This window comes from Ceratotherium simum, chromosome 15 (assembly GCF_057802395.1).
Source record: "Ceratotherium simum simum isolate JZ-2026a chromosome 15, ASM5780239v1, whole genome shotgun sequence".
Lineage (NCBI taxonomy): Eukaryota > Metazoa > Chordata > Mammalia > Perissodactyla > Rhinocerotidae > Ceratotherium > Ceratotherium simum.
In genome coordinates, this window is record NC_141914.1 from 3,285,206 (window position 1) to 3,307,302 (window position 22,097).

General features: G+C 36.1%; 1 protein-coding gene and 1 long non-coding RNA gene across 3 annotated transcripts in view; one reads left to right on the forward strand and one right to left on the reverse strand.

Moving 5' to 3' along the window:
- Nucleotides 1-422: 422 nt before the first annotated feature.
- Nucleotides 423-22,097, reverse strand: part of LOC147915100 (uncharacterized) — a 92,146-nt gene continuing 70,471 nt past the window's right edge. Inside the window, exons 2-3 of the long non-coding RNA XR_015554373.1 lie at nt 1,539-1,668; nt 423-793 (exon numbers count right to left, since the gene is read on the reverse strand). This is a non-coding gene — a long non-coding RNA (uncharacterized LOC147915100). The remainder of the gene's footprint in view (nt 794-1,538; nt 1,669-22,097) is intronic.
- On the forward strand, nt 9,569-15,005 carry LOC101391445 (olfactory receptor 5AC2-like). 2 transcript variants are annotated; one of them, XM_087439415.1, is made up of 2 exons: nt 9,569-9,586; nt 14,100-15,005. In XM_087439415.1, the coding sequence occupies exons 1-2, from the start codon at nt 9,569-9,571 to the stop codon at nt 15,003-15,005; spliced, it is 924 nt and encodes a 307-aa protein (XP_087295541.1). The 2 variants fall into 2 exon arrangements, with proteins under 2 accessions (XP_087295541.1, XP_014650435.1); XM_014794949.1 differs by lacking the exon at nt 9,569-9,586 and having other exon boundaries at nt 14,076-15,005.

Consider the following 22,097-nt stretch of genomic DNA (forward strand, 5'->3'; position numbering starts at 1 on the left):
CTCAAGATAGAAACTGTTATATTCTGAAAGATACCGGTGGTTGGGACATTTTGACTTTCACAGATCTTCACATTTGAATATATATCCTTTACAGCAATATAAGGGCTTCGTTACATGCTTGATTATCTGAACAGAAATAGTGTCAAATCCTGGGTTTATCATTTCTCACATGATGTGATGTCCCATTTGTAAAAGCCATGGTCAGGCTATAGTATATTTACTTTGTTCTTTATAGGACTTTCATCAATGGAAGCTGGATTAAGAAGATGTTGAAATTCTGTTGCTATCTTGAGAGAATTCTGTACACTTCTCAACTATTTGTGAATCTAGCTTTAAATTCCACAGAAATTACTTATCCAGTATTATGTTAAATACATCAGGCATTGTTAACAAAGAAGCAGAGAACTAAATCAATATGGTGATCATGCCTTTATTGGGGTGGGTAATGGTGGATGAAAAGGACGTGATGTCAGTATGATATTAAAGTCCAAGCTAGGGCCAAAAAAGTCAAACATGTTAATCCTCCCTATGACCATACAAGTTGAATCTTCAAATGATATAATACTTCAATTCTGCATCAAGATTGATCCATGACATCAATGAGAAGAGACTAACCCAGGGAAAGTGACTTGGTTCTTGACCTGAGGAGATGCTGCCTCAAGGGAGCTCTCCTTTCAATGTAAACTCATTTAGGACTTTTACAGAGTGAGGATGAAGCAGACTATGTTGACTGAAATGCAGCCTGTGTTCAAGCCCTCTGCTACACCAGCCTCGAGAGTGATCGTCTTTGCTCCTACGGAAAAAAACAAACAAACAAAACAACTTAACAAGGTGTCATGAGAATGGTAATCATTTGAGATAATGAGAAACTACCCAACGGAAATTGGCAAAAGTTTGGTGACAGGAAATTAGGTAACAGTTTCGCTAAATAACTTTCCAATTCTCCTATTAGGAGCAATGGACATTATTAGCAGACATTTCCATAGGGTCGCCAAACATCTCCTCTAAACGAATGCTGGGCTGATAATGAGAGAATTTAAGTTGAGATTCAAACTATATAGGGTATCGATTAATTCAATCCTTATTAATTTCAGCCCTTATTAATCCTGCTTCAAATCAGGGCCTTGTCAGCTGGGGATTCTCCTTTGCTTCTTCCTTTCTGAGCTCCATGATTGTCAGGATCCCTGGATCTTCACAACTCAGTCACGGAATGAATTGATGGCAGGAGTCAACTGGCTCCCAAAATATATTTGGAAATGAACAGTTCTCAATCTGTAAAATGCACATACTATCGAATTCTTATTATTCCCTTCAAAAACCTTCTCAATTCTTTGGCTTATAGTGTGACTTCCTCTAAAGTTTCAAAAATGAACCTCTTCAGAAGGTACTTCTGGGAAGTAAGAAAGCAAAATAATGTTGAAGATGGATATAGCTGTAATTTGGTCTGTCAAGTTCAGGAATAAATTATTGTAGTGTGTTTATTTTTATTTCTGCAAGTTTCGATAAGAAAATAGAGAGAAGGAAAATTAATGAAATACCTCACATTTATTTTAGATTGTTGTACATTAACAAACATCGCTGTGATGCTGCTTTAGTTGATCTTGCTTGCTCTCTATGTATTCCTCGCGCTCTAACATTCTCAGTTCACACATCTTCTCCCAGGTGTACCTATGAAAAAATGGAAATATTTATTCCAAAACCTTCTCATTGCCTGCTTAGGTAAATAATTAGTTTCCTTTACACAGCATCCTACATCCACCCTCCTGCCTCCGGAGATACTTGTCTAATTTATTCTCCCAGGAAATACTCCCTACTATGTTTTTAGTGGCTTCCTATCATTTCATACAAAATTTGCTATCTTTCATCCTCCAACCTATATTTCTTGCTTTCCATAATGTTCCTTTTTTTTTTTTTGGTCAAATTTTAGTCTTCAGTATTTTATATTTTTTTTCCATTCAAATGAGCAGCATTCTATTCAAGTTGCTTTTCTTGCTACTTCCCATTAATGGTGAATTTCTTTAAGCACCATTTCATGATGGCAATGGCTTCATGTACAATTCATTATTCTAGAAATCCTCAGTAAACATTTTTTAGATTCTAATGATACCTAGCATTTTAAGCTCTCTCCCTCCCCCAGAGGATATAAGTCCCAAGATACTGAAAAGAGGTAGACTTAAAGATTCATTTTAAATTATTTGTGGTATGAGTGTACATATTTCCAATCATCTAGGCACTTTGTTACTCTAACTATAGTTATTAGTATCGTATTGTCTAGATTATTAGCAGAGTGAATAAAATGACATAAAACTATTCAACGAAGTCCAGAAAATTATTTACGGATTCTTTTTCTACCCTTTTCCCTCCTTCCATAGACTGAATATTGGAAGGGACATAATGCTATGATGAGTTTCTAGGGAATTACTTTATAAGAATTTACTGAGCTATTTATTTTTTCAGTAGTCACTAATAAGATTGAGTTGAATATTCTCTGGTGGCACAGATTAACAGAACTCTCAGAATATAGAAGATTCATACATATGTGTTTGGTGAAAAATACATATGTTCTTACTTGATTTTAAAATATGAATATAAAATTCATACACTTTCTACATTTTTACAGGATATATTGTGTAAAGATTTATTTATTTAGCAAAGATTTATATGACATATGTGTAAGGCAGTGTTCTAAATGTCATATAAGTATTGTCTCATTTAATCTTCAGAGAACCCTAGGAAGTAGGAGCTATATTGTCCTCATTTTACATATGAGGCAACTGGAGTACAAAGAGATTAAGTAAGTAATCTCAAGTAGTGTCTTAAAATAGGATTAAACCAGGGAATCTGGCTCCGGGAGCTCTGCTCTTAACCACCACACTACACACTGATAAATGTCTGAGAAGGCTCGTGAAGGAAGAAAGTGGGCAAGAAAAAAGAAGCAGAATGTGAATGAAGGGCTGAGTGTGCAGGAGAGCAAAGTAGGAGGAAATAATCAAGTAAAAAGAAGCATCTGGATGGAGAACGGTCAGCCACGTTCCCCTCCCTGCCTCTCTCCTTCAACAAGGTGGGAGCTGAGGGGGTGAAGACCAGCCTCTGGCTGTTCTTCCTGGATTCCTCTTCTTTTTCTCCAATAGACTGGGGAGAACTTGCTGGATTTTCCATGAGATTCTGTAAGCTATTTGCAGACATTTTCATTTGTCACAATTTTATATTTTATGGTGGAAGATGATTTGGATGCCACCTTGTTGCTTCATCACCCATGTGAGGAGGACTATTTCAGCTGCCAGTTTACAGGATATTTTAGAGCTGCACCATCCTCGCTCATCAGACCCTGGAGATAAGCAGTAATACAGTTAATGAAAAGTCACAGCCTAGATCTTGTCTTGTTTGCCTTCTTTTACCACATCTTCCTCTAAAAGATATAGATCAGTGTTTCTCATTCTTGGTTGCAAAACAGAATCACCTGAAGCAACTATAAGAAATACGAACACCAGGGTTTACCCAGGCCAAATAAATCAGAATTGCTAAGGGTTAGGCCCAGGAAACAGTATTTTTTCAAAGTTCCCCATATGGCTCTAAGGTCCATCCAGGGTTGAGAATTATCCATGGTGATTGTTGGAAGACAATTCCTCATGGGTTTTTCATGTTTCTGCACATCTTGCAAGCAGAGGCACTGACTATCTTTGTTCTGGGCTATCTTTCCAAGGATGTTTGCATAGCAAACAACCTTGGAAGACAGAGATTATGTCTTCCTCCAGAGCAAAGAGCAGGTTGAATTATTGCCCATTATAAAAGAATCAGGTTACCTAAGCCCAGGTTACTCTCCTATAATACAATGCACTACAAGTACAAGTGTACCTGGACCATATCAGTCTGTGTGAACTGAGTCTTGAGGAACTGGTGCAAAGGCTGACAACCTGGATACTGCTACTCCTGTGAGTAATAAAGCCCTTTGTCTCTGACCCAGAGGTCTCATATCTTCTGATATGAGAAACTGTAACCCCAGTTCTTGACAATAATTACTCCTTAAATCTTGAAAAACCACCTGCTGAAGATTAAATGACTATGATTAAGTCAGAAATTTTCCTGCTTGATGACTACAGTGACATTTCACTCAAAATGGAAATTTCGTGGAGGATTTATCTAAGTTCCTATGGGACCCCTCCTCCTCATTGTTCTGGGTTTTGGTGACTGAGATCTAGAATATTCTTTTATCTGAGGGAGGAGAAAATCTTCAAATGATTGTTGATAGAGAAAATTTACACAAAATTTGGTGTTCTGGAAAGAAATACATCCATATAAAAGACTGACAATTTATGTTAAAGAATCATCAGATAATCACTGACTACTCATGTAAAGTGAGTGTAGTTCTTTCGGGAATGATTACTTCTTAGGCCTTCTCAGAGTTCCATGTTGCAGTTGGTGTTTCATTTATGTTAGATAGTTCTCCATTTTTGTTTATATTACAGTGAAGTATAATTAATTCACTGAGTATCAATTGAGCTCTTAAAATGTGTCTAGTATCTACTCTGTTTATTAACACGTACTAACATTTGCAATTATTTTATGTAACATTAGCAACCATCACCATAAAGGAAGAAATGAAAATGAGAGAGTTTATTTACATGAGGTTGTTGTTCTCATATTTTAGTATTCACATGCTCAGAATTATTTGACTCATCTGATCTTTGATAGGGTCAGAGGTTCTGCATTTTGATAAACATCTAGGTGATTATGATTCTCATGGGCTTTGGATTATGCTTTGAGAAACACTCTACTGTAAATTATTTAAGCAATCCTAAGGATAACTTTAATTATGAATTTTTCTTCCTTAAATAAGATTTAAATAATATATATTTTTTCCATTTTTCTCTCCAAAGCCCCAGTAGATAGTTGTATGTCATAGTTGCACATCCTTCCAGTTTCTGTATGTGAGATGCCGCCTCAGCATGGCTGGACAAGCAGTGCGTCGGTGCACACCTGGGATCCGAACCCTGGCCGCCAGTGGCAGAGCGCATGCACTTAACCACTAAGCCACGGGGCCGGCCCCTATTTACATAATATTAAATGACATTTAAATTGATCCATTAATCAGTCTTCAGAGTAACTGAAGGCAGCTTGTGTTTATTCCATTAGTAGATAAGGTAGTATGCTGTAGTGGAAAGAATAACAGATTCAAATTACAAAATCTGTTATTTTTTCTGAGCCTTAGATAATGATGGAAATAAAATTCCACAGACTTTGTAGATCCCACTAATTTCAGCTGAGTCTTTGCACACACAGATATAAGGAATAAAAGCAGCATTTGATGTCAATCCAATTGAGCAAATTCTTAATTTCTTTATCTATGTGATATGATGTGAATAATAAATGTGAATGATAAAAAAACATCTTTCTTGGAGTGAGACTTCCAGAATGATGTGAAGAACTTGGTCAAATTAGCAGAGCAACCACTCAAAGTCTCTGGAGTTGACCAAAGGGCTGACAGTAAATTATGAAGCACTTATTTAACAAAATGTGTGGAAACTTGTTAAGAACTGCAGGAGGTCATGACATTTGAGCTGGGTACTGCACCCATCCTCCCACCCAGGTCTACATTGCAGAAGAGCTATTCCAGCAGCTGAGCAACAACTCCCATTTCCCCCAGATCCCTGGAGTGAAGGAGCTATTCTGAATGGATTTGGCAGCCAGGAAATATCGGAGGGCTCCATCTCCCCCAGCTCCATGCCCCAGAAGATTATAGGGGGCAGTAGAGTGGCAGCCAAGCAGCAGCACCAGTTCTCGCCACCCTCCCTCCCAAGCCTGCAGCTTCTTCTTTGTAGGGAGGATGTGAGTGAAAGTGAGTGAAGAGTGACTTCTCCATCCTACCCTACTCCAGCTTCAGCTCCATAGCACATGGATTCTGCACACAGGAGGTGGGAGAAAGCCTCAAAGACTGACACAATCCTCCAAACTTGATGAAAAACATCAGCATGCACAACCAGGAAGCTCAACAAATCCCAAGTAGAAATGCAGAAGATCCACCCCTAGACACATCGTAGTCAAAATGATGAAAGTCATAGATTGAGAGAAAATGTTGAAACTAGTAAGAGAATAATGCCTCATCATTTACAAGAGAACCACAAAAAGATTGACAGTCGATTCTTACCAGAAACAATGGAGATCAGAATGCGGTAGGATGACATGTTTGAAGTACGGAAAGAAAAAAATAAATAACTCTTAACCAAGAATCTTATAACCAGCAAAACCATCTTGTAAAAGTAAAAGTAAGATAAAAATATTCCAGAATAAACAAAAAATGAGAGAATTCATGCCTAGTAGATCTGCCATAATAAAGGAAATTCTTTAGGCTGAAAGGAAATGACACAAGATAGTAATTTAAATTCACACAAAATAACAAAGAGTCACAGTAAAGGTAATTATGTTGATAATTACAAAAGACAGTATAATTACATTTTTATTTTCCTTTCTTCTGTGAGCTGATTTAAAAAGCAATTGCATAAAATGATATGTAGAAAATTTAATTATTGGGATAGAATATATTAAAATGTAATATATTTGACAATAAGAGAAGAAAAGAAGCATATGGGAACAAATCTATACTAGAATAAGGAAATTACACCATATGGTAACTGAAGATAACCAGAAATGGTAATTAAGAAGGTTAATATAAAAAATTCTGTAAATATATGTTTCTCCCCTTTTTATCTCTCAGCTAACTTAAGAGCCATAGATTATATTAAGCAATCCTTGTAACAATGGGTCTGTAATGTATATAGATGTAATAGTATAAGTCTTACTTATCTTACTGGTCTTAAGTTTGTATAAGTCTGAAGTAGATTTTGATAAGAGAAGATGCGTATTATAAGCCCTAGAACAACCACTAAGAAAATAACTGAAATATATTAAAAAATTATTAAAGGTATTAAAATGATACACTAAAAAATATCCACCTAATACCAAAAAAAGGTAAAGGAGGAATAGAGGAAAAAAATGACAAAAAACATATAGAAAACAAAAAGCAAATGGCAGAAGTAAATCCAACTAGATCAATAATAACACTAAATGTAAACAGAGTAAACAATCCAACCAAAAGGCACAGATTGTCAGACATCATCATCATCATCATCATCATCATCATGACAAATAGAACAAGATACAACCACATGCTGTCTACAGGAGATACACTTTAAATTCAAAGATATAAGTGGCTTCCATTCTTCTAAATGGAAGAAGTTATAGCATGTAAACAGCAACAATAAAAAAGCTGGGTTGGCTATACTAATATCACACAAAATATACTTCAAGACAAAAGGTAAATTAGAAAATATTTTGAGATGAATCGAAACAGAAAACAACACATCAAAACTGTGTAATGTAGCCAAAGCAGTACTTAAAGGGAAATTCATGATGTAAAAGAGAAAAAAAGATCTGAAATAAGCAGCCTAAACTTCTACCTTAAGAAACTAGAGAAAGGAAAACAAGCTAAATCCACAGCAAGCACAAGGAGAGAAATAATAGAGAGAAGAGCAGGCATTAATGAAACAGAGATTAGAAAAGCAAGAGAGAAAACCAGCAAATCCAAAAGTTGGTTCTTTGAAAAAGTTAAAAAATTGGCATTCCTTTAGCTAAACTGACCAAGAACAAAAGAGACAAGACTTAAAAAACTAAAATCAGGAATCAAGGATGGGACATCACTATTGATCATATAGAAAAAAACGAATTAAAGAGGAATACTATGAACAACTCCATATCAACAAATTAGATAATTTAGAGGAAGTGGATAAATTCCTAGGAAGTAACAAACTACCAAAACTAACTCCAGAAAAAACAGAAAATCTGAATAAACCTATAACAAGAGAATTAATTAGTAGCTTTAAAACTTTCCACAAAGAAAAGCCCAGGCTCAGATGGCTTCACGGGTGAATTCTACCATACAGTTAAGGAAAAATTAATACCAATTCTTCACAAACTCTTCCAAAAACAGAAGAGGAGGGAACATTTCCCAACTCATCCTATAGGGCCTGTGCTATAGATAATGTTTGTGTCCCCCCAAATTCATGTTGAAATCTAATCCCCAAAGTGATGGTATTTGGAAATGGGGCCTTTGGGAAGTGATTAGGATTTGATGAGGTCATAATTGTGGAGTCCTCATGAATGGGATAGTGCCCTTCTAAGTGTCACAAGGGAGCTTGCTTCCTCTCTCTGCTCTCCACCAGGTGAGGATACAACTAGAAGTCGGCAGTCTGCAACCCAAAAGAGGGGTCTCACCAAAACTCAACCAGGCTGGCATCCTGATCTTGGACTTCTCAGAAATGTGAGAAATAAATTTCTGTTGTTTGTAATCCACCCAGACTATGGTCTTCTGTTATAGCAGCCCGAACTGACAAGGACAATCAGTATTATCCTGATAAAATCAAAGCTATGACAAGAAAAGAAAACTAAAAAACATATCTTATGAGTTTAGAATTAGACAGGTCAAAGAAACGAAAGTCATCCAGATTGGAAAGAAAGAGGTAAAACTATATTGGCAGATGACATGATCTTTTATAAAGAAAATCCTAAGCAATCTACTAAAGAACAAACAGAACTTATAAATGAATTCAGCACTGTTTCAGGAGATAATATCAATATACAAATCAATTGTATTTCTATGTACTAGCAATTAGCAAATAAAAAATGAAATTAAGAAAAAAATTCTATTTACAATAGCATGAAAAGAAGTTAAAACATATGTCTGAACAAAAAATATTCCACATGAATGTTTATAGTAGCATTATTCATAAAAGCCAAAAAAGTGGAAACAACTCAAATATCCATCAACTGATGAATGGATAAACAAAATGTGATAGAGCCATACAATGGAATATTATTCAGCAATATAAAGGAATGAAGTTGTTACATGCTACAATATAAATGAACCTTAAAAACATTATGCTAAGTGAAAGAAGTCAGTTAAACCACATATTATATGATACTATTTATATGAAATGTCCAGAATAGGCAAATCTCTGGAGACAGAAAGTAGATTAGTGGTTTCCCATGACTGAGGGAGGGAGAAATGGGGCTTGACTGTTAATAGGTATGGGGTTTCTTTTTGAGATGGTGGAAATGTTCTAAAATTAGATTGTGGTGATTGTTGCACAACTCTATAAATATACGAACACTGCTGAATTGTATACTTAAGAAATTGTGTCTGTCTCATTCTTTGGGTAACTATTTGATATAGAATATTTGAAGTACATTGTGAAGTATACCTCATGATATAAATACAAGTTTACCCATTATCAAGAAAATTAAGACAAATCCAGACTGTGGGACATTCTGGCCCATTCTCTTCAACAAGTCAATATTTTTAATACCTTTGGTCCAGATGGGCACAGCAAACATGGAAGTCACGTGTTGACGTGGTGGAGAGACAAGAGGGAAGGATCCAATTACAAGAGAACCAACCAAGATACCTGTTTAAGTTTTATTTGAGGAAAAAATAAACTTGTTGTGTTTACTCACTAAGATATGGAGGCCCATTTCTTAAAGCAGCTAGGGTTGCTAGAGCTGATACATCTGCTCAATGAAAAGAGAAAACACTGTGTGTTCTTAAATATTAGGTCTGTTTTATGACCTGGGATAAGGGATAACTAAGCTTAAGGATTTGGTCTTTGGCCTAAGAGCAATGGAAAAAAATTTACAAGTTTTAAGTGCAGTTGGGATGGGTGGATGTATTAGTTTACTAGGGCTGCCACAACTAATACCACAGACTGAGTGGCTTAAACAACAGAAATTTATTTTCTCACAATTCTAGAGGCTGGAAGTCCAAGATCAAGGTTTCGACAGAGACTGGTTTCTTCTGAGGCGTCTCTCCTTGTCTTGCCGATGGCTGCCTTCTCGTTATGTGCTCACATGGTCTTTCCTCTGTGTGTGGGCCTAGCTGGTGTCCCTTTGTGTCTCCAAATTTCTTCTTCTTATCAAGACATCAATCAGATTGGATTAGGACCTAGCCTAATGGCCTTATTTTAGCTTAATCACCTCTTTAAAAGACTTGTCTCCAAACACAGTCACATTCTGAGGTACTGGAGGTTAGGGCTTTTACATACGAATTTTTGGGGGACAGAATTCAGCCCATAGCAGTTGATAGGAGTGGAGTGTGGGTAGTGACATGACAAGTTTTACATTTTATTAAGATCAGTCTTGGGGCAGTGTGGAAAGTGAATTGGATGGGAGTATTAGTGGGTGCAGATGGATTAGTTAGGAGGTTGTTTTAGTAGTCCTTGCAAGAGGTGAATGTATTTAGAATTTGGTTGTGCCTATACAAAGTGTGAGAGGTGGATGGATATGAGAGACTTTAGGAGATAAATTTACAACTTGGCAGTGGTTGATCCATGGAATCTGAGGGAGAGTTCAATGTCAAGGACATGTCCCTGTTTTATGGCTTGCATATCTGATTGTTTAGTGGTGTTATTCCTCAAGACAGAGAACACTGGAAGGTAACTACGTCTGGGGGTGGGATAACAGAAGATCCTAATTTCAAATTTGGATGTGGTGACTCTAGGGTACCTTTGAGACTTCCAAAAGAACATGTAAAGTAGGTATTTGGATGATGACATCATTAAAAGAAACAAGAGAAAGGAAAACAAATATTTCCTAAAGCCTGTTCATTGATGTTCTGTATAGATGTCCCCAGAGTAATCCCTGTGGATTAAAAGTACAGTATTTAATTATTACAACTAGTTGTGGGGGTGAAATGATGATTAACTCACAATGCCCAGTAGAACAAATCTGACTCTTCCTACAGGGAATCCTTTGGAAGCATAGAGGGAATAGCTTTCTTTCCTCTTCCTTTGTTTTTTAAAGAACAAGTTTGGAAATAGACGTAATAAATATTATCTCCATTAATTTGGAAGTTACTGATGAAAATCAGTGTTACAGTAATCACAGCCTCATTTCTGCATTTTCTACATTACTTTAGGAAAACTCACTTTCCTATTTCCCAATGTTTTACAGGAACTGGGTGAGAGTGCAGCGATTTCTACATTTTATGTTACTTAGAGTTTTGCAATTTGTCTTCAGATAATAACAAAATATCTAAGTAAGAAATTAAAATTCCATTGAAACATTGAGATTTTTCTCAACCAGCCATCAAAATCCAGACAGATGGGAGAGGATGGCTTACTGCAAAGGGGTCATATTTATCACAAAATTTTCTAAATAACAAACTTTAATAGAAGAATGAAGTAAATGGAAAAAATTAATCATGATAAAAATAAGTCAACAGATTTAAATTTTATTTTATAAAGTACAGAGTTGAGAATGAGACACAGCCATGCAGCTTGCATCTACTGTATTTGTAATTTTGCAGGATGAAGATCATCCTAGCCTTTGAATTTGGTAGCTGTCTATAATACAAAGCTTTTAAAATTTCATGGAATCATGAAAATATGGGCTAAAGTCAGTAATATAGCCCTTATATTATACAGTACATGATATATATAGCTAGCGCTGTCTACTTTACTCTAACTGGGAATGTTTCTTTCATATTACTCTTAAGGAAAAAAATTCCCAAAGCTTGCTACTTCTTGGTTTAATCACAATTCATGAAGTGAAATTAGAAATATCTATTAGTTGGTGATTTGGGTTGCAAAGAAAGCAAGGCCGCTTTATTTAGGACAAAATCTCCGCTTTTTCTGGAAGGAAAATGACATTTCCTTAACATCCATGTAGCCTATTTTCAACAAATATACTCCGGTAAATCTTTTTAGGTGTATATAATAGGGATCCCTATGTATATGTGTTTAGTAATTTAATTTTATTTTTGTGTGTGAGGAAGATTGCCTCTGAGCTAACATCTGTTGCCAATCCTCTTCTTTTTGCTGAGGAAGATTGGCCCTGGGCTAACATCCGTACCCATCCTCCTCTACTTTACATGGGACCCCGCCACAGCATGGCTTGTGTTTAGTAATTTAAACTTATGAAATCTTTTTTTTCCGCTTAGTGAAGACGGAGAATAACAACTCATTATTCTCCCCACTGGTTAAACAAACCCAGCTCTTTTAGTGTATTCTCATTCAATATCATTATCAGTGTCAAGAGGTATGGCTATAAAATTATGAAACTGATTTTTTAAATGAGTAAGTTATTATTTATTTCAACTCTTATTATTGAGGTAAATGTATTTTTGTTTCCCTTGCAAGGAACAAAGGAGGTTACACATTCATCCAAAAATATTTGGGAAAATCTATTCTGGATTTTCTTTCAGATATAGTTTATAAGTCATTGAAGAAAATCAATCCTATTACTTCATGAAAATATCAGATATTATATTCATAATGCAATAAAACCTATAAAGTCATTAGGAACAAATTTAATAAGAAAAGTACTGAAACTATATGAGGAAAACTATAAAAATGACTACTATACTTGGATACCATCTTAAACAACTTCCAAATACCTTTTGACTATTTCAAAAAATCATTCCTGCTCTCAACAGTCAAAAGTCTATTACCAAATATTTAAATGGAAAGTATCATTAAGAATTAAAGATCATTAATAGATATTTTCATTAAAAAATTCACAGATTATTTATTCCTAATTTTACATTAGAGTTTTCAGTGTCAAATGCTCCTCATTGAAGGTAACAAGCATTTTACTTTTCTTTCTATTAATATACTGGTGACCGTCCTTTTATCTATTTTTCTAGGCACATACAAGCATACAGACGGACATACAGATGTAAACACAGATGTACACAAACACGCACACTATAATTGCATATAAAAGGACACACACTATATAGTATGTTTTTATCATGAACTTTTTGTGTGTGTGTGGGGGTGACAAAATCTCTCTCTCCTCTTCTTTCTCTATTCCTACCACTGCGTCTACTCCTGCACAAGAAAACCAATGTTAGCAACTTGGTATACTATTCCACATCTTTATCCACACTCATATCATCATATTTATTTATACTTAGAAATAAAAAATTTGAAAATTCATAAAAATGGGACCATAAGATTTAAACTTCTTCATATTCTGATTCCCTCACTTAATAATACCTTGAGAAAATCTTCCCATCGTTAACTGGTACAGCTTAATTACACTTCTTTTATGTCTGAGTAATAATCCATGGTAGGACTGTACCATAATTTATTCAACCGTTCTATTGCTGAGTGTTCTTTTTGCTTCCAGTTTCGCCCGCATGAACAATGCTTTATTAAACATCCTAGTACTTGAGTCCTGTACATGAGTGGTATTATTTCTAGAATATATATCCAGGAGTAAGATTGGTAGATCAAAGTTTATATAAATTTCTAATTTTGACAGATAATGTCAGATTCAAAAGGCTGTTACAATTTACGTTTTTACCAGTTATGTTAGAAAATGCTTCTTTTCTCACTTTCCTGTCATCAACAGACATTATTTCTCATTTTGCTTTTTGCTTATCTGACGAGTGAAAATAATGTATCAATTTTAAAAAATCCCTAATTATTGAGGAGGATGCGTATTATTTCCTATATTTATTGGTCACATTGACTTGCTCTTCCGTAAATATCTGTTCATATTTTCTGCCCATTTGTTTCATTGAGTTGTTTAACTTGATTTAGCCTAGTTGTAAGAGGTTGTGTGTGTGTGTGTATGTGTGTAGTTTACAAGTATTAATCCCATATTTGTACACTATGTTACAGATATTTTCCCAGCATATTGTTTGCCCTTTCCCTTTGTTTATGTGTTCTTCTCCACCATAAAAACTTATGTAGTTTATGCCTGTATTAAATTATTAGTCTTTTTCTCTTCCACATGCAATGGTCTTCCATGTGATTTTAAAATTGCCTCAAATATTTGCATTGATTTCAGTTTTTTTTCCAAATTCAGGGTCAGAGAACACAGAATTTGTAAACAGACTTACTAAAGGATGAAAGTTAAACTTTAAAAACTACTCATTAAATGGGAAACAACACAAGGGTATCATTTAATTTTCAAATGCCACTGATTTCAAATGCCATTTCAAATTTCAAAATGCCACTGATTTGTGCTATCTTTGGTGATTGTCTTTGTCACATATTTTCTCATTACAGTGATCAAGTGTTGACATGGCAGAAGGAAACAAGACGCTGGTGACCGAGTTTGTTCTCACGGGACTTACAGAGTGTCCAGGGCTGCAGGTCCCCCTGTTCCTGGTGTTCCTGGTCACCTACCTCACCACCATGGGGGGTAACCTCGGACTGATGGCTCTTATTTGGAAGGACGCCCGTCTGCACAGGCCCATGTACCTGTTCCTTGGTGGGTTAGCCTTTGCAGATGCTTGCACTTCAACCTCTGTGACTCCAAGGATGCTGGTCAGTTTCTTAGACAAGAGTCAAACAATGTCCCTGGTTAAATGCATCACCCAGTTTTATTTTTTTGCTTCCAGTGCAACTACGGAATGTCTCCTCCTGGTAGTGATGGCCTATGACCGCTATGTAGCCATATGCAACCCCTTGCTTTATCCAGTGGTGATGTCCAACAGGTTCTACACTTGGTTGATAAGTGTGTCATATGTAATCGGTTTTCTGCATCCCCTCATTCATGTGAGTTTGTCACTAAGATTAACTTTCTGCAGGTCTAACATGGTACATTATTTTTACTGTGAAATTTTACAACTGTTCAAAATTTCATGCAAGGACCCATCTGTTAATGCACTAATGATATTTATTTTTGCAGCTTTTATACAAATATCCACTTTAATGACCATCATAATCTCTTATACTCGTGTGCTCTTTGACATACTAAAAAAAAAGTCTGAAAAGGGCAGAAGCAAAGCCTTCTCCACGTGCAGTGCTCACCTGCTCTCTGTCTCGTTGTACTATGGCACTCTCATCTTCATGTATGTGCGTCCTGCATCTGGCCTAGCTGAAGATCAGGACAAAATGTATTCTCTGTTTTACACGATTATAATTCCCCTCCTAAACCCGTTTATTTACAGCTTGAGAAATAAAGAGGTTATAGGTGCCTTGAGAAGAGTTGCAAAGAAGTAAACAGTTCCCAAGGGAAATTTCCTGTTGTTTCTCTTTTCATGCTTTGAATAAACAAGTCTCCAAGTCTTGCAGATTAGCCATGGTTCCGCCCTTTCACCAGAGGCTAGTGGTCAGGGTGGTCACTGAGCACGGAGTGAAGGAACCCAGCTTCACATAATGTTTGCTTGGATGTGGGTCCAGTTGAAGTTACTACTTCAGTTGAAATGACTCACATCATCCACAGTTGACTTATTTAAAAATATTGTAATTCCTTTTTATCTGAAAGTTTAGTCTTTGAAAATTTGCTATCTGAAACGGACTCCTTTCCCAAATTTCATTTAATAATTGATGGCAACTGAGGCTGGTGTATAAGTGCAAGTCATTTAGTTCATGACTGATCCAAGTTCACTGCGCTAGGCCTGCGTGTTAATAAGGCTCTGTGATGCCCTACCACACCATGATAAAATGATAAAAACTTAGATTCTTGGCAGAAAAATGTTTATGAAATAAAAGTGAGAAAAATTAAGAAAAATGAAGAGGTTTAAAAATTGGTGCATCTAACAACAATTAAAAAAAAGAGGTTGGCTTGAATCAAATAATAGAGCCTCAAAATTAAAAACTTCCCTTATCTAGAAGTCCACACGCTAACTTTCATAGAGGACATTATACAATTCAGTGGTACTCAGGAATTTGCTGATGTGGAAATATATCAAGATACAGCCTTCTCAAATATTATGGATCTCCTGTACTCTATTCACTTGAGCATGTGTTTGCAATAGTAAGCCAGGTCAAACATTTGCACAGGGATTGCATTGCTATTTTAATTTATTACATCGAACTTCATTTGCTATTTTCTAATTCATTTATTTCTCCTATTTTTAAACTTTTTCCATCTGCTTTGTTTTTCTTCTAGCTTTTATATTTAGAGTTGAATTCATTTATTTTGGGGTTCATTTGTTATTGCTATTGTCTGTATTCATGTTTTGTGATATCGTGGATATTCTTCTGAGTTGAATTTAGTTCCTGAGTGTTTCACATGTTCACGCGTGATTTCTATTTATGTTAACATTCTGTAGGTCCAACATAAAACATCAGTTCTGTTTTGAAATCTTATTGCCATATAAAATTTCCAAACAGATGAATCTATCGATGCAATGATTCTTTTTATTTTCTGTCTTTACTCAAACTTTACTCGTATGTATAGCACAGTCTCCTACACCCACGTCTTCTTTGACAAACTGAAAGAGAATTATGAACAAGTCAGAAGCAATGCCTTCTCCACAGCAGTGTACACACAGAGAACACGCTCACTGTTCTCTTGTGCTGTTATAATGCTCTTTTTCCACATGTGTGAGTCCTGAATCTGGCCCAGATGAAGAACAGGGAAAATGTATTCTCTATTGTATATGATTGCAATTCCCTGCTAAATATCTTTTTATACAGCAAAAGAAACAAAAAAATTTTAGGTGGAGTAATCAAATGATAAAGGAATACTTATTTCTCAGATAAAATGTCTTAACTAGTTTTTTCAATTTCTAGTTAAATAAATCACAACACCTAATAGGATGTCCTGCTCATTGGTAATACTCAAATTTTTTTCTGAAAAAATGGAAAAGAGGCAGACTTTGTATTACTATGTTATAAAAATATGGCTGACGACTTTTAAGTGATTATTAAGTCTTTAAACACCCAGCTAATTTGTCAGCACGTATGATTTGTTTTTCATCTACAGTCGAGTGAAGCAATGTGTGAGTTGCATTTACTACAACATCATCGCCTCAGTGGATAATCACTGAGTGAGTAACTGCATGCCTGCTCTGACTCCAATAATAGTCTTTTGGAAACAGTTTGAAGCACATGTAAAGCAAGAGGCTTATGTAAGTCTTTTAAAAAATTTCCATAAAACCAAACCATTTTTCAACTACATTATTCTTAAGTTGCTTTGCAAGACTTTTATATACAAAAAATTATTTGTGATTAAATAATTTTAAGTTCATGAATTTTAGAAACAAAAGTGACTATATATATATATCCTCTTAAAGCATTTTAAGGTAATTACAGTCACTTTTAAATGCAGTTTTAGATAAGTAACCTCTCTGCTGACATTAAAATATCTAAATATATAGACATATTTAGCAATAATTTTGACAATAAGCAGAGATAAAATTTTCTGGCATGTATGAATTTCCATTTTTATTCTGACAGATAATATCAATGAGAAAATTATTAGAAGTACTTATGAATACAATATTTATATATATATATATATATTTTTTTTTTGTGAGGAAGATCAGCCCTGAGCTAGCATACATGCCAATCCTCCTCTTTTTGCTGAGGAAGACCGGCCTTGAGCTAACATCCGTGTCCCCATTTTCGTCCACTTTATGTGGGACGCCGCAACAGCATGGCCTGACATGTGGTGTGTCAGTGAGCACCCGGGAACCGAACCTGGGCTGCCGGCAGTGGAGCGTACGCACTTAACTGATATGCCACGGGGCCGGCCCCTATATATATATATATTTTTAATGTACAACTGAAATTTCACAATGTTATAAACTGTTATGACCTCAATAAAAAAATAATAAAGCCAAAAACCCCCGCAATATTTATGTTTTTAGGAATTATAAACCATCTGAAAATTTTCTGTGTTTCCAATTAGGCTTCTATTACTGGCATCTCATTTTAAAGGGACTTTAAATGAAATTAAATTAAAACTTTATTGTATCTTCCTTGTATCTCCTTGTACTTTTTTCCTTCCAGGATGGTATCCATTGTATGTCTTTCAACCTTCTTATTTATATTCTTGTATTTTAGCAGAGAGTAAAAAAAATCTTTAAATAAATGAGCAATGTTTTTCTGTTTCTGCTATATGTCTTTCCTGAGGTATGATTCTTAGATGACAATATCTAGTCTTTTTATATTACTTAACATACTGTTTTCCAGAAAATCCTGTATATAAGTTAATGTTTGTACTGGAGAATAGTCAATGCAACTCTAAGTGCCTCCTACACCCACTGCCCCCACTGAGCCTAAAGCAGGTCTGTGCGCCCAGGTGTACGTTTTCATTACATGAGGTTACCACCTTGGCTACAGCTGATTGGATGAGAAGTGACATAATCCAAGACCTTACCATCTACAGGCCCCTCCATCTTTTCTCTATTATTTGTTGTTGTGGATGCCATCTTCATGTATATCCATCCTATGACTAATGATACACGGGGTCAGGCCTTGCGAGTACGCTTTTATATCACCATGATTGCCATGTTCAGTTAAGAATATCCTAGACTATAATATTAATAAGGCTAGCTACTCAAGAAAATTGTACTGAAATTTCTGTATGGGTCAGAAAAATTCCAGATCCGGAGTAGTCCTATGACATAAATCAGTGGAACACATCCTTATTTCATATACCAAGGACAACATTGTCCATTTGTAATTGTGTGTGTATGAAAGGAGGATGGATAATGGACATTTGACATGTATGGAGTAGGAAGAGGTTGTTATGAGCATTGGAATTCATCACAAAGAGCCTATTAGAGATTGTTCAATATCCTGAGAAACCTGAGCACCTTTGTAGCTACGGCACATGTAAATTTTGGAGACGAACCTGAAAATGTAAGTTGAAAACAAAGTTTGGAGAAGTTTTGAATGGCTTACTGAGGGTTTGGGGCTTTGTTCAAACAGCACTAGGGACTCATAGAAGGTTTTTGAGTGGAGTGATGTGATAAGAGCTGAACCAGATTTGAATGCATGATCTAATATATGGGCATGCATGTAGAATGCTAGACAACATAATCGATGAACTAAAGAACCATGATGCATTAGCCATCCTACTAAATCTGAGAAAAAGACAAATTAGGTGAGAAATTAAATATAAATCTCCTACCACCACACCTCATCCTGAAAACAAACACTTGTTTCTATGAATGCCACCAAAAATACCCTATTGATAGAATACTGGCTATCTGATTTCATTGGAAGATTTTATTGGATTGAGACAAAATCACAGCAGTTCAATGGAAACATTGTAGGATATTTTAATACACTAATGCGTCACTTAATGACTGGGATACGTTCTGAGAAATGTGTTGTTAGGCTATTTCATCATCATGCTAACAACATAGAGTGTACTTATACAAACCTAGATGGTATAGTCTCTACACACCTAGGCTATATGGTCTAGCCTATTGCTCCTAGGCTACAAACCTGTACAAGATGTCACTGTACTGAATACTGTAGGCAATTGTAACACAATGGTAAGTATTTGTGTATCTAAACATATCTAAACATAGAAAATGTATGGTGAAAATATGGTATAAAAGATAAAAAATGGTACATCTCTACGGGCACGTACCATGAATGGAGTTTGCTCCATTACTAGAAGTTGCTCTGAGTGAGCCAGTGAGTGGTGAGTGAATGTGGAGGCCTAGAACATTACTATATACTAATGTAAACTTATAAACATTGTACACTTGGGCCACACTAAATTTATAAACAAAGATTTTTCTTTTTTCAATAATAAATTAACCTCAGCTTACTGTAACTTTTTACTTTATAAACTTTTAATTCTTTAAAACTTTTTGACTCTTGTAATAACACTTAGCTTGAAACACAAATACATTGTACAACTATATAAAAATATTTTCTTTCTTTATATCCTTATTCTATAAGCTTTTTTCTATTTTTAAAATTTTTATTATTTTTTTTACTTTTTAAACTTTTTTGTTAAAAACCAAGACACAAACATACACATTAGCCTAGGCCCACACAGGGTCAGGATCATCAGGATCACTGTCTTCCTCCTCCACATCTGTCCCACTGGAAAGTCTTCAGGGGCAATCACACACAAGGATCTGTCATCTCCGTGGTAACAACGCCTGCTTCTGGAATACCTCCCGAAGTACCTGCCTGAAGCTGTTCATGAGGAGCTGTCGCTCTTTTCAGAGATATGTCCATGGTGATTTGCTTGGTTTGTTTCTTTTTTTCATCATCGATTTGCTGGTAAGCAGATAACGCACCATGAGCGTTCCTCTCTATTAATGAAAATCTTTTGGTGCTGGGGTCTATGTTTATAAACTTTTCAAGGAGCTTGTGGAGGTCTGCAAAGCTTCTGCTAAACCCTTCACTGTGAATTTTCTTCTTTCTCTTCTCCTGCAGTTTCCTTTTCTCTCGCCTCTTATTCAGCTATGCATTCCTGCTCCAGTTCCAACAACTCCTCTTTAGTCAAGTCCTCAGGAACCACCTCTAGGAGCTCCTCAGTGTCATCCTCATCCACACCCAGGTTAAAGTTGTTTGCCATCTCAACCACAGCCTTGTTGATTTTTGCAACTTCCTCATCCTTGGCAAATCCTTTGAAGGCATGGACGAACCTCTTGAGTGTCTTCGTCCAGATGCCATTCATCCACTTCTTGGTGACATCACTCCAAGCCCAAGCTAGGTTCTTGATGCAGTCATAGATGATGTAATCCTTCCAGAATGGCATCAGTGTCTTCTCAGCTTCTTCCTCATTTGCAGCAATAGTCTGGGCAAAGGTCCTCCTCACGTAGTAGGCTTTAAAAGCTGCTGTAACTCCTTGATCCATTGGTTGGATCAAAGAGGTGGTGTTTGGAGGGAGAAACACTGCTTTGATATTGGGATGAAGATCACCAATAAAAGGAGGATGTCTGAGAGCATTATCAATAATAAGGAAAATCTCGAAAGGTACGTTATTCTCCAAACAGTACTCCATTTCACTGGCATAGCAGTTCAGGAGGGCATCTTGGAAGAGGAGCTGGGTCATCCATGGCTTCTTATTGCTCCTGTAGTGCACTGGCAGCGTGTGCTTATTGATACACTTGAAGGCCCTGGGGTTGTCACTGTGCCAGATCACAAAGGGTTTCAATTTGTAGCCTGCAACATCACCCCCAAGTAAGACTGTTATCCTGTCCTTAAAAGCCTTGAAACCTGGTATCGATTTGGCCTCCTTGTGGATAAAAGTCCTTTCAGGCATCTGTTTCCAGAATAGGGAGATTTCATCCATATTGAATATTTGCTTTGGCAAGAAATTTTTCTCCGCATTCAGCTTATCTAGAGTTTCCAAAAAGTCTTCAACCATCTTCACATCAGGACTCGCAGACTCACCACTCACTTTCACATAATATAATGAAGAACAATTCTTGAATTGTTTAAGCACTCTGAGCTGGCAGTAAATTCAATGTCATAGTTGGGTCCAACCTTTTATGTCAACATCAGAAACAAACTTTTTGCTTTGGCCATGATCATCGTGGTGCTGGGAGGGATACGTTTCTGTGTCTGGTCTTCAATGCAGGTCAATAGAAGTTTCTCCATGTCTCATATAGGCCTTTCTTGAATTTTTGTTAGTCTCATTGCCTTCAATGAAGCAGATCCTTTAACAGCTTCCATTACCTTGTTCTTGTTCTTCAAGAGGGTAGCTATGGTGGAATAGGAGAGGATATGCTTGACTGGTGAGTAATAACCATCACTGATTTTCCACCTTTGTAGTCCTTAATCACTTTTAATTTCATTTCTAGATCAATCACTCAACGTGGCCTCTTACTGGCAACATTAGCAGTGGATTTTATATGCTTAGGGGCCATGATGAACAAAACAACATGAGATTAAATCAAGCACAAGAGAAAATGATGCAGTCAAGAGATGCAGTAAACACGAGATGTGTGAGGCTGCTGCTGGTGTAACGTGGCATATTGTTTTACAGTAAACTTGTTTTTTTAATAAGTAGAAAGAGTATACTCTAAAATTACAATAAAAAGTATAGTATAGTAAATGCATAAACCAGTAACATTGTCATTTATTATCATTATCAAGTATTATGTACTGTGCACAGTTGTATGTGCTACAGCTTTATATGACTGGCAGCACAGTAGGTTTGTTTACACCAGCATCACCACAGACATGTGAGTAACATGTTGCACCTTGACATTATGATGGCTACGATGTCACTAGGCTATAGGAATTTTTCAGCTCCATTATAATCTTATGGGACCACCATGATATATGTGGTCCATTGTTGACCGAAACGTTGTTGTGCAGTGCATGACTGTTATGTTAAATATTAATTAATTAGCATTCTAGACTATAGAGAGAAGAATAAAA